Genomic DNA, 20,888 nt, shown 5'->3' with positions numbered 1-20,888 from the left:
GGGATAAATGAATTGAAGTTTGTGTTGGGGAGGGCACTCAGCTTAGGTAGTTCGTGCAGTAATCTTGGCCATCGTACTGCGGTCGTGTAATGGTTAACATTTCTGCCTAGCCAGCGAGAAGACCCGGGTTAGAGTCCCCGCCACAGCTCAAATTTTAATTCATTTCGTCTGCTTCGATCCTTATCGTACATTACCGATTATTTTACTGTAAATAGCAATTTTAATTGAATTTCCCCGGTAGCTGAGTGGTCAGCGCGACAGAATGTCAGGCCTGGGTTCGATTCCCGGCTGGGTCGGAGATTTTCTCCGCTCAGGGACTGGGTGTTGTGTTGTCCTAATTATCACCAGTTCATCCCCATTGACGCACAAGTCGCCGAAGTGGCCTCAGATCGAAAGACTTGCACCCAGCGAACGGTCTACCCGACGGGAGGCCCTAGTCGCACAACATTTTATGTTTTACTTTTTTACTGAACACAAAACTGTGTTGCATGCCTTGATAGTGACATTTGGTTAATCATTAAGAGATGAAAACGAGTTTTTGCTGGCATTATTAAGGTCACACTGACAGTATTAACGTCTTAGTAAATATTTTCAATTCAAATGGACCCAGTCTACACTTCTTGCTAGTTCTGGACCTCAACGTCATATAACGTAGTGAACTGACGGAGAACCCGAATGATGATGAAAGAGATATGATGTACAGAGGAATGAAGGGGTCCTAGCTGCAGAAAGATGACGAGGAAAGAGGAGGTTAAAGACATAGAAGAGAATGAAGAGGTAAAAGCAGATGAAGTAAAGTAAAAAGAGAACAAAATTCAAGGGGAAGAAGAAAAAGGTGAAGAAGAAGAAAAAGAGGAAAGCGGCTAGACAGAAAAGGAAATGGACGCAGTAGAAAACGTAAAGGAGAGGAAGAAGTGAAATTACAGGAACAAATGGATAAATTATGGAAAGAAAACAGCAAAGTCAAAGAAATGGGCAGAGTGCAACTTGAAGGTAAAGTGCACACGAGGCTAAAGCAGAATATGACTACAAAAATTCACTTCAGGACAACAGATAACTAAAGGGCGATAGAGGGCATGAGAATAAAACGAAATATGAAGGAAATAGGTAGCGCTGGGCCACGAAAGAAGGGAACGGGCATTAGGGTTTTTTGTCCTTTTGACGATGAGGTCATAAGAGATGGAGGACCGGTTAGAATTCCGTAAGGATACTGGAGGAAATCAGCATTGCCTTTTACAGTGGAACGATATTGGTATTCGCTTTAAAAAATGGTTCAAATGGCTCTGAGCACTATGGGACTTAACTTCTGAGGTCATCAGTCCCTTGGAACTTAGAACTAATTAAACCTAACTAACCTAAGAACATCACACACATCCATGCCCGAGGCAGGATTCGAACCTGCGACCGTAGCGGTCGCGCGGTTCCAGACTGTAGCGCCTAGAACCGCTCGGCTACTCAGGCCGGCTGGTATGCGCTTTAAGCTATTTACGGATGGCAAGGAGAGGATTTGAAGCAGAAATCTCGCAAATGTGAGGCCAACTTCTTCGTTGGAAATGAGAAGGAAACATGAGTATCAAAACGACCACGACCTCAACGACGATGAAAGAAGATTGAGGTACGATACACTATATGATCAAAAGTAACCAGACATCCCCAAAAACATAGGTTTTTCATATTAGGTGCATTGTGCTGCCACCTACTGCCAGCGACCTCAGTAGTCATTAGAGCATTATGGGGCGCTCCGTGGAACTCACGGACTTCGAACGTGGTCAGGTTATTGGGTGCCACTTGCGTCATACGTCTCCATGTGAGATTTCCACACTCCTAAACATTCCTAGATCCAGTGCTTCCGGTGTGATAGTGAAGTGGAATCGTGAAGGGACACTTACAGCACAAAAGTGTACAGGCGGACCTCGTCTGTTGACTGAGAGAGTCCTCCGACAGTTGAAGAGGGTCGTAATGTGTAATAGGCAGACATCTATCCAGACCATCACACAGGAATTCGAAACTGCATCAGGATCCACTGCAAGTACTATGACAGTTAGGCGGGAGGAGAGAAAACTTGGATTTCATAGTCGAGCGGCTGTTCATAAGCCACACATCACGCCGGTAAATGACAAACGACGCCTCGCTTGGTGTAAGGAGCGTAAACATTGGACGATTGAACAGTGGAGAAACGTTGTATCTAGTGACAAATCACGGAACACAACGTGGCGATCCGATGGCAGGGTGTGGGTATGGCGAATGCCCGGTGAACGTCATCTGCCAGCGTGTGTAGTGCCAACAGTAAAATTCGGAGGCGGTGGTAGTTACAGTGTGGCCGTGTTTTTCATGGAGTGGGCTTGCACCCTTTGTCGTTCTGCGTGGCACTATCACATTACAGGTCTACATTGATGTTTGAAGCACCTTCTTGCTACCTACTGTCGAAGAGCAATTCAGGGATGGCGACTGCATCTTTCAACACGATCGAGCACCTGTTCATAATGCACGGCCTTGGCTGAGTAGTTACGCGACAATAACATTTCTGTAATGGACTGGCCTGCTCAGAGTCCTGACCTGTATCCTATAGAACAGCTTTGGGATGTTTTGGAACGCCGACTTCGTGCCAGGCCTCACCTGCCGACGTCGATACCTCTCCTCAGTGCAGCACTCCGTGAATAATGGGTCGCCATTCCCCAGAAAACCTACCAGCACCTGATTGAACGTAGGCCTGCGAGAGTGGAAGCTGTCATCAAGGCTAAGAGTGGACCTATACCTTACTGAATTCCAGCAATACCGTTGGAGGGCGCCACGAACTTGTAAGTCATTTTCAGCCAGTTGTCCGGATACTTTTGATCACATAGTGTACCCGTCGACATTGAAGGTTATTAGATACGCAGCACTAATATATATAGATTGAAGAAGGATGGATAAGGAAATCAGATGTGCCCTTTCCAAGGACCTATCCCGGCAATTGACATAAGGGAATTGGGGAAATTAGGAAATCCCAAATAAAGAGGCTGGTCGGGTTGTGAACCGTCAGAATGAGAGTCAAGTGGGCTAACCGCCACGCTACCTCGCTCAGTTCGAATGAGGAATAAGATGGCATTCAGGGAATATGAAGACAAAAATGAAGATAAGAAATAAGAGGAATAATAGGACAAAGGTAAATGTCACGGTGAAGAGGAAGGTGTGAGACAAGAGGATGGTGAAGGTGAAGAGAAAGGAGAAGGAAAAGAAGGAGTAGCACAGGAAGAAGAGAACGAAGATGAAGACTAGGATCTCAAACCACAGATGAATCCATATTGTGACAGATGTGTCGTACTCCTTCATATGTTGATACTAAGCTGTCACAATCGATCTTTGCGATCCGGAGGTCTGGACCTAGTCTCATACATGTCTGACTACAGAGATATCTACAAGGTGGTTGGTAATGCAGCAATGTCTGTTTCAATCAGCGTTAGTTCTCCATGAATCGTGATTGAGCATTCTCGTCATTTGCTTGTTCATATCTGTCATTTGGCTTATGGTCTATGATTACAGGTAGGTTTGTTTATTTGTGTTTGGGTTTGGTTGTGAAGCGGGGTCTTTGCGTTAGGAGTTGACTAATTTCTGTACCGTGTTTAATGGTTCAAATGGCTCTGAGAACTATGGGACTTTCGTGCTGTGTTCATCAGTCCCCTAGAACTTAGAAGTACTTAAACCTAATTAACCTAATGACATCACACACATCCTGCCCGAGGCAGGATTCGAACCTGCGACCGTAGCGGTCGCTCGGTTCCAGACTGTAGCGCCTAGAACCACTCGGCAACCCTTGCCGGCACTGTGTTTAATGACCTGCCTTCCATACCTGGCACGTAGATTGGTAAATTTGGTTTGCAATGGAATGACGTTTGCTTCAGTGTCCGTTCTGTCCTGGGTGTGGACCACTGCAGTAGCAGGCTATTTTTGTCTTCATGTTCCCTGTTTTCTCTCTTATTACTCATTGGGACTGAACGAGGTGGGGCAGTGGTTAGCACAATGGACTCTCATTTGGAATGACAATACTTCAAATCTCAATCCGGCTATCCTGACTTAGGATTTCCGTTATTTAAAACTTTGAACATAGCTGCTAAGGTTCAGTGACCGTGTCAGAATTATATTGTAACAAATAAGCCCTCGGTCACAAATATTAAGTCAAAATTGACCTGGTTTCGACGCTACTATGAGCGTCGTCTTCAGAATTAGACTAACTGTACTAAAACATTAGGTATATAGTACATTAATAAAATTAAAATTTGTACTGACTCGAAGAGATGCAGTACTTACAACTCACATATTAAAAAAGATCTCAGCCGGAAAGGCGACGTCATGAACACTTGTGAGATGGCGAGCCGCTAAGGACTGCTCGTACTGTGAACAAGGGTTGCAACAAGACTGAGGTACCCACTTTAGAAAGTGTGGGCAAGTAAACATGGTGTTGCTACGAGTGCCATCTAGCAGCCGCAGAAACAGCTAGGCTACAGTACATTCAAAATTAGACACATGAAATTGTGATGCAGCTGATTCAGGCATAACGTAAGCATTAATAATAACAGGATGAAGTTACATGTTTATCTGCTTTAAATAGAGATTACATTTTGTAACGTAAAAACGTAAAAACGATGTGACAGGAAAGATGTGACAGGAAAAGTCTCAAAAATGGGCTTTTTTCACTCTGCCGTCCACCGAACCACCTCCATACCACTTTCAACAGAAAAGTTTAATGAGGAGATTAATTTACTTAAAACCATAGCAGTCAATAATGAATATACGCCTAACATAGTGGACGATATCCTAAAAAAGAAAACTGCAAGAACTACCACGCTCAACACCTCATGCACTGAAATTAACCCAAAAAAACATCTTTCTATTCCTTTCATAGGACCCATTTCTTATCAGATTCAGCTCATGCTTCGCAACAAATACAACTGCAATGTTGCTTTCTCTACTAATAATAATCTAAAGAGAAACTTCATTCATAATTTGAAATCCATTTGCTCCCCAACAGAAAGTTCTGGCGTTTATAAGATCATCTGCGATACCTGCTCCTCCTATTATATAGGGCAAACCGGACGTGCTTTCACCATCAGATATAAAGAACATCTTTTGAGAAAGAACGGCACCAGTCCCCTAAGTTCATCCTTTGCCGATCAACTCTTAATTACTGGACACGTGCCTAAAGCCATAGGCGATAACAATATTCTGCATACCGAAAAGAAGGGGCGTAGGTTAGATGTCTTAGAGGAATTGGAGATTTTTAAACATCTCACTCGTCATGATGGCCTTATTCTCAACGAACAGCTGCAGCTGCGAAATAAAAACTTCTTTGACTGTATAAAGCCATTGCTTGATCTTTGGTTCAGATTTCCTCATGCAGTTTACCGAAATGTTGTTTTCCTGTCACATCTTTGCTGTTTTATTGTATGTCATAACTAACGTTTTTACGTTACAAAATGTAATCTCTACTTAAAGCAGATAAATATGTAACTTCATCCTGTTATTATTAATGCTTACGTTATGCCTGAATCAGCTGCATCACAATTTCATGTGTCTAATTTTGAATGTACAGTAGCCTAGTGTTTCTGTGGCTACTAGATGGCGCTCGTAGCAACACCGTGTTTACTTGCCCACACTTTCTAAAGTGGGTACCTCAGTCTTGTTGCAACCCTTGTTCACAGTACGAGCAGTCCTTAGCGGCTCGCCATCTCACAAGTGTTCATGACGTCGCCTTTCCGGCTGAGATCTTTTTTAATATGTGACTTGTAAGTACTGTATCTTTTCGAGTCAGTACAAACTTTAATTTTATTAATGTACTATATACCTAATGTTTTAGTACAGTTAGTCTAATTCTGAAGACGACGCTCATAGTAGCGTCGAAACCAGGTCAATTTTGACTTAATATTTGTGACCGAGGGCTTATTTGTTACAATATAATTTCCGTCATTTCCCTAAGTCACTTGAGGCAAATGCCGGACTCCTTTGAGACGGCATAGCCAGTTTTCTTCGTCATTCTTCTGTAATCCGGTCTTGTCTTCTGTCTGTATATAACCTCGTTATCGACGTGACGCTAAATCCTCATCTTTATTCCTTCTTCAAAGAGGGACCATACAATTAACAGCCATACGTGCTGAATATTGTAAGGAATATTACAAAACTTTACCGTAACTTCTGACCACTCAGTTTAATAACCAGTCGCAGCTCTGACACGAAATACACTGCTTGACAAAAAAATGTGAAGCACCCACAAGTCATGGTCGGATGTCAATGTATCTTGGTACACATGTGTAACTGATTAAAGATGCAGTTCTCTGTGACAGGTAAAATGTCCGCAAGAGTGTATTAGCGTTGTTCTTGCTGTTACCAGGCCTGGTAAGTTATATGGGGGGGGGGGGGGATGAACAGCGTCAGAGTTTGAATGATCCATGTAAAAGACATAGAAATGGCGCATACTCGACGTGAGACAGCGTTATCAGCACCTGAAGGAGTTGGAAATGGCTTCATTTTGGGTCTTCATTTGGCAGGCTGGACGATTCGTGCACTATCTACGAGGGTCATTTTTAAAGTAAGGGCCGATTTGTAATGGAGTGAGAGAAACTTACTCCATTTATGAACATAAATTGTATCACAAACTAGAATATGCATGTTTTTTCACTTTTTATAGTCACCACGAAAATTCAAACATTTGTCAAGTTACGGCACCAGCTTTTGGATCCCAGCATTAAAGAACTCTACCACATGACCGTTAGACCAGTGAGTACGAGTTTCTTTCAACGTATCATCATTTTTCAAGCGCCTTCCACCAAGAAATTCCTTCAGTTTCGGAAACAGATGAATGTCTGATGGTGCTAAGTCACGGCTGTATGTTGGATGATCCAGTAATTCCCAACGAAAGTTGTCCAGTTGCGTCTTCGCTCTTGCTGCAACGTGAGGCTGAGCATTGTCGTGAAGAAGAACGATGCCGCTAGAGAGCAGTCCCCGCCGGCGATTTTGAATAGCGCGCCTCAGTTTTAATGTTTCACAGCAGCTCTCGTCGTGTATTGTCATTCCTCTTGGGAAAAAGTCTAACAGAAGAATGCCTTTCCGGTCTCAGAAAACCGTGGTCATGATTTTCCGTATTGAAGGCTCTTGTTTGCATTTTCGTGGTTTCACTGGATTGACGTTTATTCTCTGGAGGGTAGCGCACAACCCACGTTTCATCGGTCACAATGTGATCCATGAACTCGTTACCATCCTTGTGATCGCACTCCAAAACGGACAAAGAATGTGTCATTTGGTTGTTTTATGTTCTTTCAACATTTTCGGCATCCATCACGCACACATTTTTTTGTAGCGAAGTTTGTCAGTAACAGATCGAAAAACTACTCATCTTGAAACTTGTGGAAGTTTTTGATGCATCTCGTCAATAGTGGAGTGCCTGTTTTGGCGTATTGCTTCATCAACTTTTTGTGTCAAGTCTTCATTCATGATAGTAGGACGTCCAAATCGTTCTTCGTCATGAAAATTTGCTCTTCCTTCATTAAACAGCCTACTCCATTTACTCACATGTCATCATTCATTGCACCTGCACCATAGACAAAGCGCGGTGGCGCAATGGTTAGCACACTGGACTCGTACTCAGGACGACTGTTGAAACCCAGGTCTGGCCATCCTGATTTAGGTTTCCCGTGATTTCCATAAATAGCTTGAGGTAAATGCTGGGATGGTTCTTTCGAGAGGGCTCAGCCGACTTCCTTCACCATCCTTCTCTAATCCGGTGGGACCGATGACCTCGCTGTTTGGCCGCCTTCCCCAAATAAATCAACCTGTCAACCAATTGTAGAGACGTGAAACGTAATGACGTCGTAGTTAGAGACTGGCCAAGAGTGGCCAATCGTGAACGGACGTCACGTGACAGGATGCGCGGACATGATGCGCGGTCAGTTCTTACTTTAAAAATGATCGTCGTAGTTTTGTGGGGGATTCGAATGTGACAGTGACCCAGTGTTGGAGTACATGGGAACGTGACAGCAGGCATACTCGACGTCAAGCTTCTGGTCGGCCATATCTGATCACCATGAGGGCGCATCGTCATACTGTGTACTAACACATCGTAAACGCCTTCGTATCTGCCCCTGCCATCCGAGAACGTTTTGTGGTATCCTGTCACTTGCGTAGTCAGCCGTTAACGCTAAACATAAACGGCTGCGTCCAAAGTAGTATCGTGATCAGGAAATGTGGACTGCTGATGAATGGCGTCACATTGGGTTCAGTGATGGTTCACGATTCTGCTCTATCCTGGACGAACATTGTTGGCTTGCATGGTAGCGACCTGGGGCAAGGCCCTTTCTTCGAACGTTTTGGAGAGACACAGTGGTGTTACTACTGTCGTCATGGTGTGGGCAAACATTGGGTATGACTTCAGGTCACGGGTGGCCGTGAATGACGGAAGTCTGACAACAAACCGTACGCCACGGACATCCTGCCTCTTCATCTGTTACCACTCATGCCACAGTAGGTTGGTGGTGCCATTTTTTAAGAAGACAGTGCACATCAGCAGATGACACGTGTCTCTATGAACTATCTGTGTGATGTTTGGTACGTACGTAACGATTTTTGCCTCTGATCGGCTTCACTGGCGTAAGGAATTACACCTCCTGCTCGTAGCGAGAGGGTGCGTGCACCGCGGCCTGGAATAGTTTTAAGCGGTGATTCAAATGGTTCAAATGGATCTGAGCACTATGGGACTTAACTTCTAAGGTCATCAGTCCCCTAGAACTTAGAACTACTTAAACCTAACTAACCTAAGGACATCACACACATCCATGCCCGAGCGGTCGTTCTGTTCCAGACTGTAGCGCCTAGAACCGCTCGTCCACCTCGGCCGGCTTTAAGCGGTGAGCAGGCGCGGAAAGGCTGTCTTGATTTGACTTTTAAGGGGAATCGTAAGATCCTGACAATGTTAAATTGGCTATATAAATGCCACGTTTTCTCAAGAACTGTTGAATATATAAAAGTGAGATTTTTACCACATGTTCTCTCATGTGAATGTATTGCTCTACAATCACTTTAAAACGACACTTAGGAAAAAAAGTTATGGTTTTTTTTCCTAAGCATACAATTTCTTGATGTAAATTTTCACAGTTTTAATTTCTTGAATTTTAACCATTTGAGTAAATGCAACTAAAGTAGACATAGAACATCAAGGTACTATCTTTGTTCAGAGGTAAATAATTCTTAGGTGTGAGATTTAGAAGTTTCTGAGAAAAAGGGACATTTTTACTAAAAATGTCATTTCGACAAAATTCCTTTTCAAAGAAAGAAAATTTAATACACAGTCAACTGATATATGCAGAATATGTTAGAATCCTCCTGGTTGGTAGTCCTTATCTCCTTCTTCATCTTCCTCGCCCAACGCTGCCTTCCTTTCCTTGGATCCGACTTCTTTTGATATATTGTTTGCTGCAGTCTCTGCCTTCATGACTCGCAGTTCGTCCAAGTCCATCTTTTAGTGGTGGTTTAATCTTTTATGAATTCCAAGATGTTCCAGAAACTGTAGTCTCCCGCAATAACCATCATTAAAGCAGCGTCAAAAACACTAAGTTCGAAGACCTTCCAACAGTAACAAAAAAAATGGCTCTGAGCACTATGGGACTCAACTGCTGAGGTCATTAGTCCCCTAGAACGTAGAACTAGTTAAACCTAACTAACCTAAGGACATCACAAACATCCATGCCCGAGGCAGGATTCGAACCTGCGACCGTAGCGGTCCTGCGGTTCCAGACTGCAGTGCCTTTAACCGCACGGCCACTTCGGCCGGCAACAGTAACATTTTTTTTTGGTATCATTGACCATACAACAATCTTAAAAGATTCGTTGGCATTTTGTGTTTTACCTTTCAGAAATTTCTTCAACAGCTCCGGATAGGGAAGATGCTGAAACACGGGTTACATGGCAAGCACAACAGCATTTGATACAGTAATTTTCTGAGAGAGTTTCTACTTATCTTCTTCTTTCTCATTCAGATATTTACAGCACTCAATAGAACACAGATTGTAGATTGGTTCAGCATCTATACATAGCTTGTGGGCATAAACTGCCCAAACAGCTCTCTTTATACCATCTAAATTATTCTGTAGCTTCTTATAGCCATACCACAATACTGTGTAATCTGATCAGTTTGTTTATCAATCAGTCGAATTCTTAGACTTAGACCGCCTAATAACTTAGTACTTCCCAGTTGCTGTTGTGGTGTACGCAGTCTTGCGCCCATCTTCTTCTGCACATGATTAAGCCCCTCTAGTTTTGGAATTTGGCAAGTCACTGTAGGGTTTCCTCTCCACCAATGATGCCAAAAGACATGCTCAGAAATGTCATTGCATGATTATTTTCAAATATTTATTTAAAATAGTAAATATTCCCGTATTTAAATAAAACGAACACCAAAGTAAGCACAAATATGCATATTTTCATAATCTGCATAAAAGTAAAAATATCAAATTTTGTCATTTTGGGCGATACGACTCCCCTTAAGAAGAGAACGGTGTGTACGCTGATCAGTGAATGAAGCGTGCATTTGTGGCAGTCACGTGCTGGTCTCCTGTGGCCTTGCTCTCGTCTTCACCGCCTGATTAACGGTCATAAATCGCCGGATACTGCATTTCACGTGAAGTTTATTCAGGTTGACTGAACACTTAAATTCACGTGGCAGTTAGGGTGTTAAGTGTCAGCGACGAACCACAGCCCTTTGCTTTGAGTTTTTAGGTTAATGCATGGAATTGCACATTGCGTTTACAGAATACATGGATACCGGAATGCGATCTGTGAGCATTTAACTACAAATGCTCGTTGCCACTCTGAATTAATGTGCTGTTAACCAACATAAGTGGTGATTTGCTTAAGAGTTAATTTTTCTCTCTACCAGTTTCAGCCATTTTCATGCCTATGCCGGGCAATACTGTGAATTCATATTTAAATGGTTTACCTTTCTGTAATGCATAAATTAATTATCTTCTCTCTCTACTGTAGAAAACTGTCGTAATTGTATGCATTAAGATAATTTGGCCTGGGACGCGGTCTCGCTGGCGGATTGTACAGGTGATCGCCTGAGAATATTAATCTCAGCCGGGTGTGACAAAGCAGACGCCATTTTCCCGAATGTGTGCCACAGGACCACTGTCTGTGCAGTTGGGTATAAACGGGCGTCAGATTTAAATTCAGCTGCTATTTTTCTGCGTATTTGTATTTTATCCATTGTCATGAATTACTAAGAATCTTTGTTAATAATTTCTTTATAAGGCTGGTACAACTCTATGAGACAGTGTGAAGTTAACTGTGGCTGTGAGCTCCTTACGGAATGGCGTACTAATTGGGGTTTCAGAATTTTGAGTAACTGAATGCCATTCGATGTTCAATTTAGAAAATTCAATTTTGACTAAATGAATCAAAGAGTTTTCTTATTGTGAGCCTGGAACAGATGTGTAGCGTTCTTTTACACTGAAGCGTTCAACGTGATAGAAGCGCAACCCTTGAGAAAACTGCTGCAGTTTCAATGCTGGGCCGTCAACAAGCCTCAGCGTGTGAACCATTCAACGAAACATCGTCGACATGGGCTTTCGGAGCCGAAGGCCCACTCGCGTACCCTTGATGACTGTTCGACGCAAAGCTTTACGCCTCGACTGGGCCCGTCAACACCGACATTGGAATGTTGACGACTGGAAACACGTTGCCTGGTGGGACGAGTCAAACTGAATCGAGCGGATGGGCGTGTACGCATATGAAGACAGCCTCGTAAATACATGGACCCTGCATGTCAGCAGGGGACTGTTCAAGCTGGTGGAGGCCCTACAATGGTGTGGGGCGTTTGCAGTTGGAGTGATACGGATCCCTTAATACGTCTAGATACGACTCTGACAGGTGACACGTACGTAAGCATTCTGTCTGATCACTTGCATCCATTCATGTCCATTGTGCATTCCGACGGACTTAGGCAATTCCAGCAGGACAATGCGACACCCCACGCGTCCAGGACTGCTACAGAGTGGCTCCAGGAGAACTCCTCTGAGTTTAAACACTTCCGCTGGCCACCAAGCTACCCAGACATGAACATTACTGAGCATATCTGGGATGCCTTGCAACGTGCTGTTCAGAAGAGGTCTCCACCCATCCGTGCTCTTAAGGATTTGTGGACATTCCTGCAAGATTCAAGGTGTCAGTTCCCTCCAGCACTACTTCAGACATTAGCCCAGTTCATGACACGTCGTGTTGCGGCACTTACGCGTTCTCGCCGGGACCCTACACGATGTTAGGCAGGTGTAACAGTTTCTTTGGCTCTTCAGTGGATTTTACCCAATATAAAAGTTCTATTGAAAACGGTCTGCGGCAACCGCTTGGTATTCTTTTAGGCAGTAGGCATCAAGATCCCCAGAACATGTGCCTGGAAACGACAACAAACAACCTGGGATTCTGTTTCGTTGCCACTGGCGGCAGCACCCGCTTAGGTACGGTAAATTGGTCACTGTGTAAGCATTGAGCAAAATACATGTAGGGTAGTCCCATTATATCAGTTTCTGTTTCGCTTGAATAATATGAAGTTTCAAAATGTGTAAATGGCAAGCTTCTATCAGTAGCTATGCTTTGGTGAAAACTGAATACGTCTTTGAGTAGCCTCCCCCTCCCCCCCCCCTTTTCCTATGCGGTCTGAGGTGGCGCCCTACAGTGTCTGTGTTGGCTCTTAAATAAAAGAGTTTGACGATCACTGATCTAGGTTATCAAGGTTCAAAAAATGGCTCTGAGCACTATGGGACTCAACTGCTGAGGTCATTAGTCCCCTAGAACTCAGAACTACTTAAACCTAACTAACCTAAGGACATCACAAACATCCATGCCCGAGGCAGGATTGGAACCTGCGACCGTAGCGGTCTTGCGGTTCCAGACGGTTATCAAGGGCCCGTTACAACAGGTGTGAGCCGTCTTGTTGCAGGAGGGGAAACAACGGCTTTATCACACCCCTCCCAGCCGAAAGAGCGCAGTGCATCCAGGTCAGAGAGGTCGCAATCTCATTTCGATAAGAGGACTACTACCTCAAGTTTTTTGATAAATATGGCACGATTTTGTAAGCACATAAATTAAATCACATAACCTCTGAAATCACGATGTTTCATTTCGTCGCCTCCTTCTGTTCTGGGTGCTTCACGATTTTTGTCAGGGAGTGTAGTTAGTTACTGAGGTTAAGGTGTCAGGTTCTGCGCGGATTACTCTGGAGGAAACTTATGAATACATGTGATACGTCTGTACTGCTTCACAGTTTGAGACGTAGCACTATTGTCACTCTGCATGGCAAGGGAACGGTTGATCTAGTGTGTGTTACTTAGCGGTACGTCGCTTGTACAAGAGTGTCGGGATTGTCACCTGGTGTCTGTCCACAAATGTTATCCACTTGCGGTCATAGGACCACCAAATATCAGACGCAAAGTAGCCAGTGAAATAGAGACGTAAAAATGGCAAACCGACCCACAGCCCTTAACACGTAACCACCAAACAGTTCCAAGTCATCTTAAGTCAAGGAAGAGTCTTAGTCAAAGGTCAGAGCAGCTAAAGGGCTGACATGGCACCTGCTCCGTATCTTCATGGTTCGACTCTGGAAAATACAAACCTGCACTCCGAAGAGGAAATCACACAAGACCAGCACCTACAGTATAATACATGGAGTGTAGTGAATATATTTAGAACGGGAGTCGCAAAATTCAGAGTAAACGTGATTAAATGGGGCTCCCCTGAAAATGATCAGTCGTCGTGTGGCTAGGGCCTCCCGTCGTGTATACCGTTCGCTGGGTGCAAGTCTTTCGATTTGACGCCAATTCGACGACTTGCGCGTGGATGGGGATGAAATGATGATGATTAGGACAACCCAACTTCCAGTTCCTGAGCGGAAAAAATCTCCGACCCAGCCGGGAATCGAACCCGGGCTCATAGGATTGATTCTGTCCTGCTGACTCAGCTGCCGTGGGCGAACAAATGATCAGTGCGAATGCGGAAAAACACAGATGAATCGACATTCGCTCATGTGCCCATGGAGGATGGAGGTTTGCACAGAGGAAATTCCTTTTTTATGCTACGACAAGGCAATTAAAGGTGCAGAGTTTTAGAACAAATGAGTTTAGATGTTCTCGCTCGGACACGGAAAGGAAGTACAGTACTAGATGGTTATAACTAAAGTGCAGCTACTCACAGAGATCCAGTGTGGACTGTAATTATCGCATGGAGGCGAAACTTGGTAGATATTCTAATGCGTTGATGCAGAACTGATCCACGCTGGAAAAAAAAGGTTCATATTCTGCCAACCAGGTGCAAATCTGGCGCTGTGAATGCAAGAAAGATATATATAAATATTTATATTTGTAATGGATTTAGAACGGGACGTGGGCAGAAATGGCCAAACAAGTGAGAAGGGCATAATGTTGATATCGTTAATGGCCGCTTATGCTATTTATTTAATATAAGCGCAGAAGACGTCAACGACATGCTGTCCAGCGCCAGATTTGCACCTGGTGGCCAAAATTGGAACTATTTTTTTCCAGCATAAACTGCTCCCGCATTAAATCATAAGAGTATCTACCAAATTCCTCTGCCATGCGATAATTACAGCCCACACTGGATCTCTGTGAGACCACCCAGTAAGTGGTACTTTTGATGGAAACACGGCGAGTGCTGACTGACCGGCGCAGGTGCAGGCGTGCGGGTGTATGGCGACGGCTTGCTGCAGCTGCTGTAGCTGCTGCTGCTCCCTGGAGGAGCGGTCTGCGAGGCTGTTGGTGTTGGCGGGCGTCTGGCGGTTGCTGAAGTTGGAGCTGTGCCGGCAGCGGCCGATGCCGCGCGTCACGCGCGACTCCTCGATCGCCTTGCAGATGAGCACGCAGTCCTTCTTGAACTGCTTCGTCAGGATCGCGTACAGGAACGGGTTGCAGCACGAGTTCAGCGGCAGCACGAACACCGTGAACACCTGCGGACGACACCAAGTGTTACTAGCGCCCCTCCTCTAGCTATTCTTCAGAGGACTTGGAGTGTGTAGTCCTGTAAAAGAAACCACTTATACGCTATCGGAAAAAAATGCAATACTCTCAAGGACAGAGTCATTTTATTGACAAGTGAGGTGACAGTTGACCATTCTAGGAGAATACAGGGTGAGTAAAAACGGACTTTTCAACTTTGGAGTGATATAGAAATTTAGTGAGGTAACATAAAGAATTGGTAGATGTGGAATTTTGCACTAAACAACCTAAAGTGTGATTTACGTAGTGCATCAGTACCACATTCTGCCACCAGGAGCACCAGAGTAGTGCACAGCTAAAATGGCTACTTTCAATGGTGGGAAGCGTGCTCGCTGTGTGTTTGGGTTTCATGAAACGGACTCTGCAACTGTTCGCCGTAAATTTCACACCGAATACGCTAAAGAACCCAAAGCAGGCTTGCAGTTTACTCTTGGCACAAGAACTTCGTTGCGACGGGTTATTCGCTGGGACATGATAGATCACCAGGTCGCCCGTGTGTTGATGATTACGTCGAACGGGTTAGGGAAAGATTTGCCTGAAGTCCACAAAAATCAACGCGACGTGCGTATCGCCAGACCGGCATTCCACAACAGATTGTTTGGCGGCTACTGCTTAGACGTTTACTCTCGAAACCCTACAGATTCGCTATGGCACAGCACGTTAGTGATGCAGATAAGGATGCACGTGGGGAATTCTGTGCGCAAGTGTTGCATCGGATAGAGGACGACGAGACATTCCTGAACACAATAATTTTCAGCGATGAATCAAAATTTCATACCAGTGGCATGGTGAGCAATCACAACTACGGAATATGAGGCAGCGAAAATCCTCATGCAAACCTGGAACACATTCGTGACAGTCCCAAAGTTAATGTTTTTTGTGCCCTTAGCAAACTGAAAGTGTATAGCCCTTTCCTCTTCATGGAGAAAACTGTCACTGGTATTGTATATCTGGATATACTTGAAAACTTTTTAATTCCAGAGATCGATGAAGACGACCGAGATGGGATGGTTTACTATCAGGAAGACGGTGCACCACCTCATTTCCTAACGGAAGTTCGAGATTTCTTCGGTAATCACTTCCCTGGTCAGTGGATTGGCCGTGAAGGGCCAATCGCATGGTCACCTCGCTTCCCAGACTTGACATTACTGGATTTCTTTTTCTGGGGTTTCATTAAAAACACATTGTATGTTTCTTCCCTACCAAACGGTTTAGCTGATCTGAAAAATCGAACCTACGCTGTCGTTGCACAAGTACACTCCCGATTTGTTGCAACGAGTGTGGGAAGAAACTGATATCGGAGGGATGTTCTACACAACGAAGAGCACGTTTCGTCGCAGCAGCCGTGTGTGTACGAGCATTGTCTTGCTGAAAAGCACATCACCTTTTCTTGAAGAAACGGCAATAGATAGCCCATGCAGTGCGAGTTATAACTGATACCCCTATACCAAGAAGCCTCGGACAAGGTCTTTGTGTTGTGGTAGAATGCACTCTGGAATATGCAACTCACGTCTATGCCATGGATGTGTTCAAATGGTTCAAATGGCTCTGAGCACTATGGGACTTAACATCTGAGGTCATCAATCCCCTAGAACCTAGAACTACTTAAACCTAACTAACCTAAGGACATCACACAGATCCATGCCCGAGGCAGGATTCGAACCTGCGACCGTAGCGGTCGCGCGGTTCCAGACTGAAGCGCCTAGAACCGCTCGGCATGGATGTGTACTTCAATCACTCGCACACAGACAGAACCTACTCTCATCACTGAAGACAACAGAGAGCCAATCCTTTCTCCAGTCAACTTTTCCTCGACCCTCAGAGTTGTTATTCTTGGCGGTGTCGTGGTGTCGGTGTAGCCCGGACAGAAGCTCGCGTGATCTTAATTCCGCTACAAGCAGGTGATTCGCAATGTTCCCTGATGGCACAGAAGGTAAAACACGTGTCCGGATTTTGTTACTGGATGATGTACGGTTGGCCACGGCTGCTCGCACAATGCGTCGACCTTCATGTGCGCCTGTACTACGGAAACGCCCATAACCTGTTCTACAGGCAAGGGCATGTTCCACAGTCCACTGTTGGAAGCAGCGACACATCACCGATACATTGTATCCAACATTGCATCCATCTGTAGATACATCCATACAGCTTCCTGCAGGCCCACAGTTCTATCCAGTTCAAGTGACTGAAGGTGTGCAACAGGCATACGTGCTCATTATTTGGACATAGTTATACCGTAGGATGAATGATGCAAACATTGTTCACCTCTAAACTCAGCACAATTACTATTTGCAGAATCAAAATATACGTGGGTTACTCCAAAAGAAATGCACACTATTTTTTTAAAATCCATCTTTTATTCTACATGTTTGAAAGTTATACAGTGTGTAGATACATCCTTTAGGAACAATATTTTCATTTCCATCCCTCTCATCTGCCTTACACCATCTTGGAACCAGCGCCTGTATACTCGCACGGTAAAGTTCCGGACCAACCTGTTGGAGCCACTGTTTGGCAGCGTGCACAAGAGAGTCATCATCTCCAAACATTGTTCCACGAAGAGAGTCTTTCAGTTTCCCAAAGAGATGATAGTCACATCGAGCCTTGTCAGGACTGTAAGGCGGGTGTTTCAGTGTTGTCCATCCGAGTTTTTTGATCGCTTCCATGATCTTTTGACTGACATGTGGCCGTGCATTGTCGTGCAAAAGCAAAACATTCTGCTTATGCCGATGTGGTCGAACACGACTCAATCGAGCGTGAAGTTTCTTCAGTGTCGTCACATATGCATCAGAATTTATGGTTCCACTTGGTATGATGTCCACAAGCAAGAGTCCTTCGGAATCGAAAACAGTGTAGCCATAACTTTTCCAGCAGAAGGTGTGGTTTTGAATTTTTTTTTGGATGAATTTGCAAGATGCCACTCCATTGATTGCCTCTTCGTCTCTGGTGAAAAATGATAGAGCTATGTTTCATCACCTGTCACAATTCTTCCAAGAAATTCATCTCCACTATTCTCGTATTGTTCCAAAAGTTCGCTGCATACCGTTTTTCTTGTTTCATTGTGAGCCACTGTCAACATCCTGGGAACCCACCTGGCACAAACATTTTTTAACGCCAACACTTTCAGTATTCTGCAAACACTTCCTCCCCCTATCCCAAAGTAGCGTGACAGTTCAATCACTGTGATGCGTCTGTCAGCAGTCGCCAGTTCGTTAACTCTCTGCACATTGTCTGGAGTGTGTGCAGTACGAGGCCGGCCGCTGTGAGGACAATCCTCAAGATTGCCGTGCCCGCTTCCATCACGTAACCTGCTTGCCCACCTACTAACTGTACTGCGATCGACAGCAGCATCTCCATACACTTTTTTCAATCTCTTGTGGATGTTTCCCACTGTCTCGTTTTCGCAGTACAGGAATTCTATGACAGCACGTTGCTTCTGACGAACGCCAAGTGTAGCTGCCATCTTGAAGACATGCTGTGACTTCGCCACTCACGGGAACAGGTTGAACTAAGTTGGAAAAAAAAGCGGGAAGGATGCATCGGCACACTGTAAAACTTTCACACATGCAGAATGAAAACTATTTTTACAAAAATAGTGTGCATTTCTTTTGGAGTGACCCTCGTAGAACGCACAGAAAGGTCCCCTGAGCACCATTTGAATGATTATGACCGTGACAAATAAATCACTAACACTACAAACCCCTCAGTATGCATACATCATACCCTGGTGCCACTGAACACGATACCTGAATGTGATGCAGCTGTGTATTCGGTATTCTCGAGCAATCTACATGTTATATATTCGTTGATGGTTACTTTCGTTACTAATCATATTTGCCTGCAGACACACCGTTACCGCTGTACTGTGATTGGCTGGTGGAGAAGAGATGGGAACATGCCATATGTCATGTGAGAATTCTAAAGGTGGTTTCGCATTAACGCAAAAAATATGCTATTCCTAGCCAGCGGCACATCGAAGATCCACCGAAAACGCATTTCGTTTAATATGATTTGTTAAAATAATATCATAGTATGTGTCCAGCTGAATTCTACAGTGGCTTATAGGGTGAATAGCCGAACTACCTACCCCTAGGTCTGGGGCTCGATCACCAAGCGTCTCTAAGATACTTTTCTATCACTTATCGCTTCTTTCACCTCCCCCGATGTTTAGAGGCCAACTTTAGACATTTTACGCAGTGTCCCTCAGAATTTAATGTATGAGTATAATTATTACTACAGCTTCTAATAAATAGCAGGAATATTTGCTGAACTGTACCATAAGCTAAGCTAATTAACTTTCTAATACCTTCCAGTTACTGATGTTTCGTAGGTTATTTGTTATTCAATTTTTCCTTTACATCTGCCCACAAAATGCTGCTGTTCAGGAAATTCGTCAATGATGCCACGAAATTTAATGTCCGTATCTGTTGCGTAACTATCTATCGTTTTCACCCATGGTGTCCCATTGCTTATATATGCTGTGATGTTATTTGTTGAATCAAGTACATTAAGATCTCTAATTTAATACAACCACACTATGACAAAAGTAGCAACACCGTTGATATTTATAGAATGCAGGAACGAAATGAGAGTGAAGATTTACACTATTAGATGCGCACGTTAACCTGTGTTACGCACTCCGCTTGGTAGCCAGGCGCGCGCATTGCTAGAGCGAATTCACGGTAGGAAAGAAAGACATCACAAGCAACAAATGGAAGATGTAACTATAGACTGAGCTCGAATATAGCACGAACAGCATGCACCGTGTCGTTACTCATTACCCACTCGGCTGCTGAGACGAACTGGTGGGATACGAACCAGTGGAGCACGAATTTAAGTGCTGAAAAACAAAATACGAGTGATGGAACGTTTTAGGGAATGTTTAATAGGCTCGTGGAGTCTCATGGAATATTTGTTATTCAGTAACGAATTCATACGATTTGCTGCAGGCTTAATGCTGTGCCGGGCAGAGGAAGTTCTAGCCAGCTGGATCAGCATCTACAGAGACAGAGAGTGACCGAGGAAGTTCCCGCAGGAGGGCAACAAAATTTCTTTTATAAAAGCTGTGGCGCACGAATTTAAAAATATTTTAATATTCAATTAATCTCAGAGCAGTGCCTAAAGCCCACTAAAAACGACTCTCAGATTTTCAGCAATACAATGAACATTTTCTTCTTTTCTTATTTTAACTGCAGTGACAAAAATACAATAATTCTTTCCTAATTGTGTTTCGTCAAGGATAGCTGAAATTAACTAGCCACAGTCGAAAGCATAATAATTTTTTTGAAAAGAAATCGATTCTTATGTACACTATTTTTAATTCCTGCAGCTGGCACACCTAGTCTCTTTAGTTCTTACTGACTGGAAATGGCACACTCAAATGAGATTCTCTATTAATTAATAAATGGAATCAACATTAATCAGACGTTCCAGTATAGCGTATAATAAAATCTATTATTACATAAATGCTTGTCATCATCTATAAGCACCACAGATTTTGACGAAGTTACTGAAATTGATTATTTAACTCAGTTATTTAAGACAGTTGCTTAAGTCAGTTACTCAAATCAGTTATTGAAGTCAGTTACTTAAGTCAGTTACTTCAGTGAGTTTCTTAAGTCAATTACTTAAGTCAGTTTGTTTTGGTCAGTTACTTCAGTCAGTTAGTTACATCAGTTACTTGAGTAAGTCATCTGAGTCAATTACTTAGGTCAATTACTTACGTCACTAGGTATGTAAGTCAGGTACTTAAGTAATTACTTAGGTCAATTACTTGAGTAATTTTCTTCAGTCATTTACTACAGTCATTTACTTAGGTAATTTACTTCAGAGAAAATGAATAAGGTATCTTATTACACTTGG

General features: G+C 43.8%; 1 protein-coding gene across 1 annotated transcript in view; it reads right to left on the bottom strand.

Moving 5' to 3' along the window:
* Nucleotides 1–20,888, bottom strand: part of LOC124805538 (lutropin-choriogonadotropic hormone receptor-like) — an 860,476-nt gene that overhangs the window by 13,382 nt on the left and 826,206 nt on the right. Inside the window, exons 17-19 of the mRNA XM_047266106.1 lie at nt 14,760–14,977; nt 8,836–8,846; nt 3,910–3,921 (exon numbers count right to left, since the gene is read on the bottom strand). Of these exons, the coding sequence (XP_047122062.1) occupies nt 3,910–3,921; nt 8,836–8,846; nt 14,760–14,977 (241 nt within the window). The remainder of the gene's footprint in view (nt 1–3,909; nt 3,922–8,835; nt 8,847–14,759; nt 14,978–20,888) is intronic.

Source organism: Schistocerca piceifrons, chromosome 7 (genome assembly GCF_021461385.2).
Source record: "Schistocerca piceifrons isolate TAMUIC-IGC-003096 chromosome 7, iqSchPice1.1, whole genome shotgun sequence".
In the NCBI taxonomy this organism is placed as follows: Eukaryota; Metazoa; Arthropoda; class Insecta; order Orthoptera; family Acrididae; genus Schistocerca; species Schistocerca piceifrons.
This window is presented reverse-complemented; position numbering and strand designations above follow the sequence as displayed.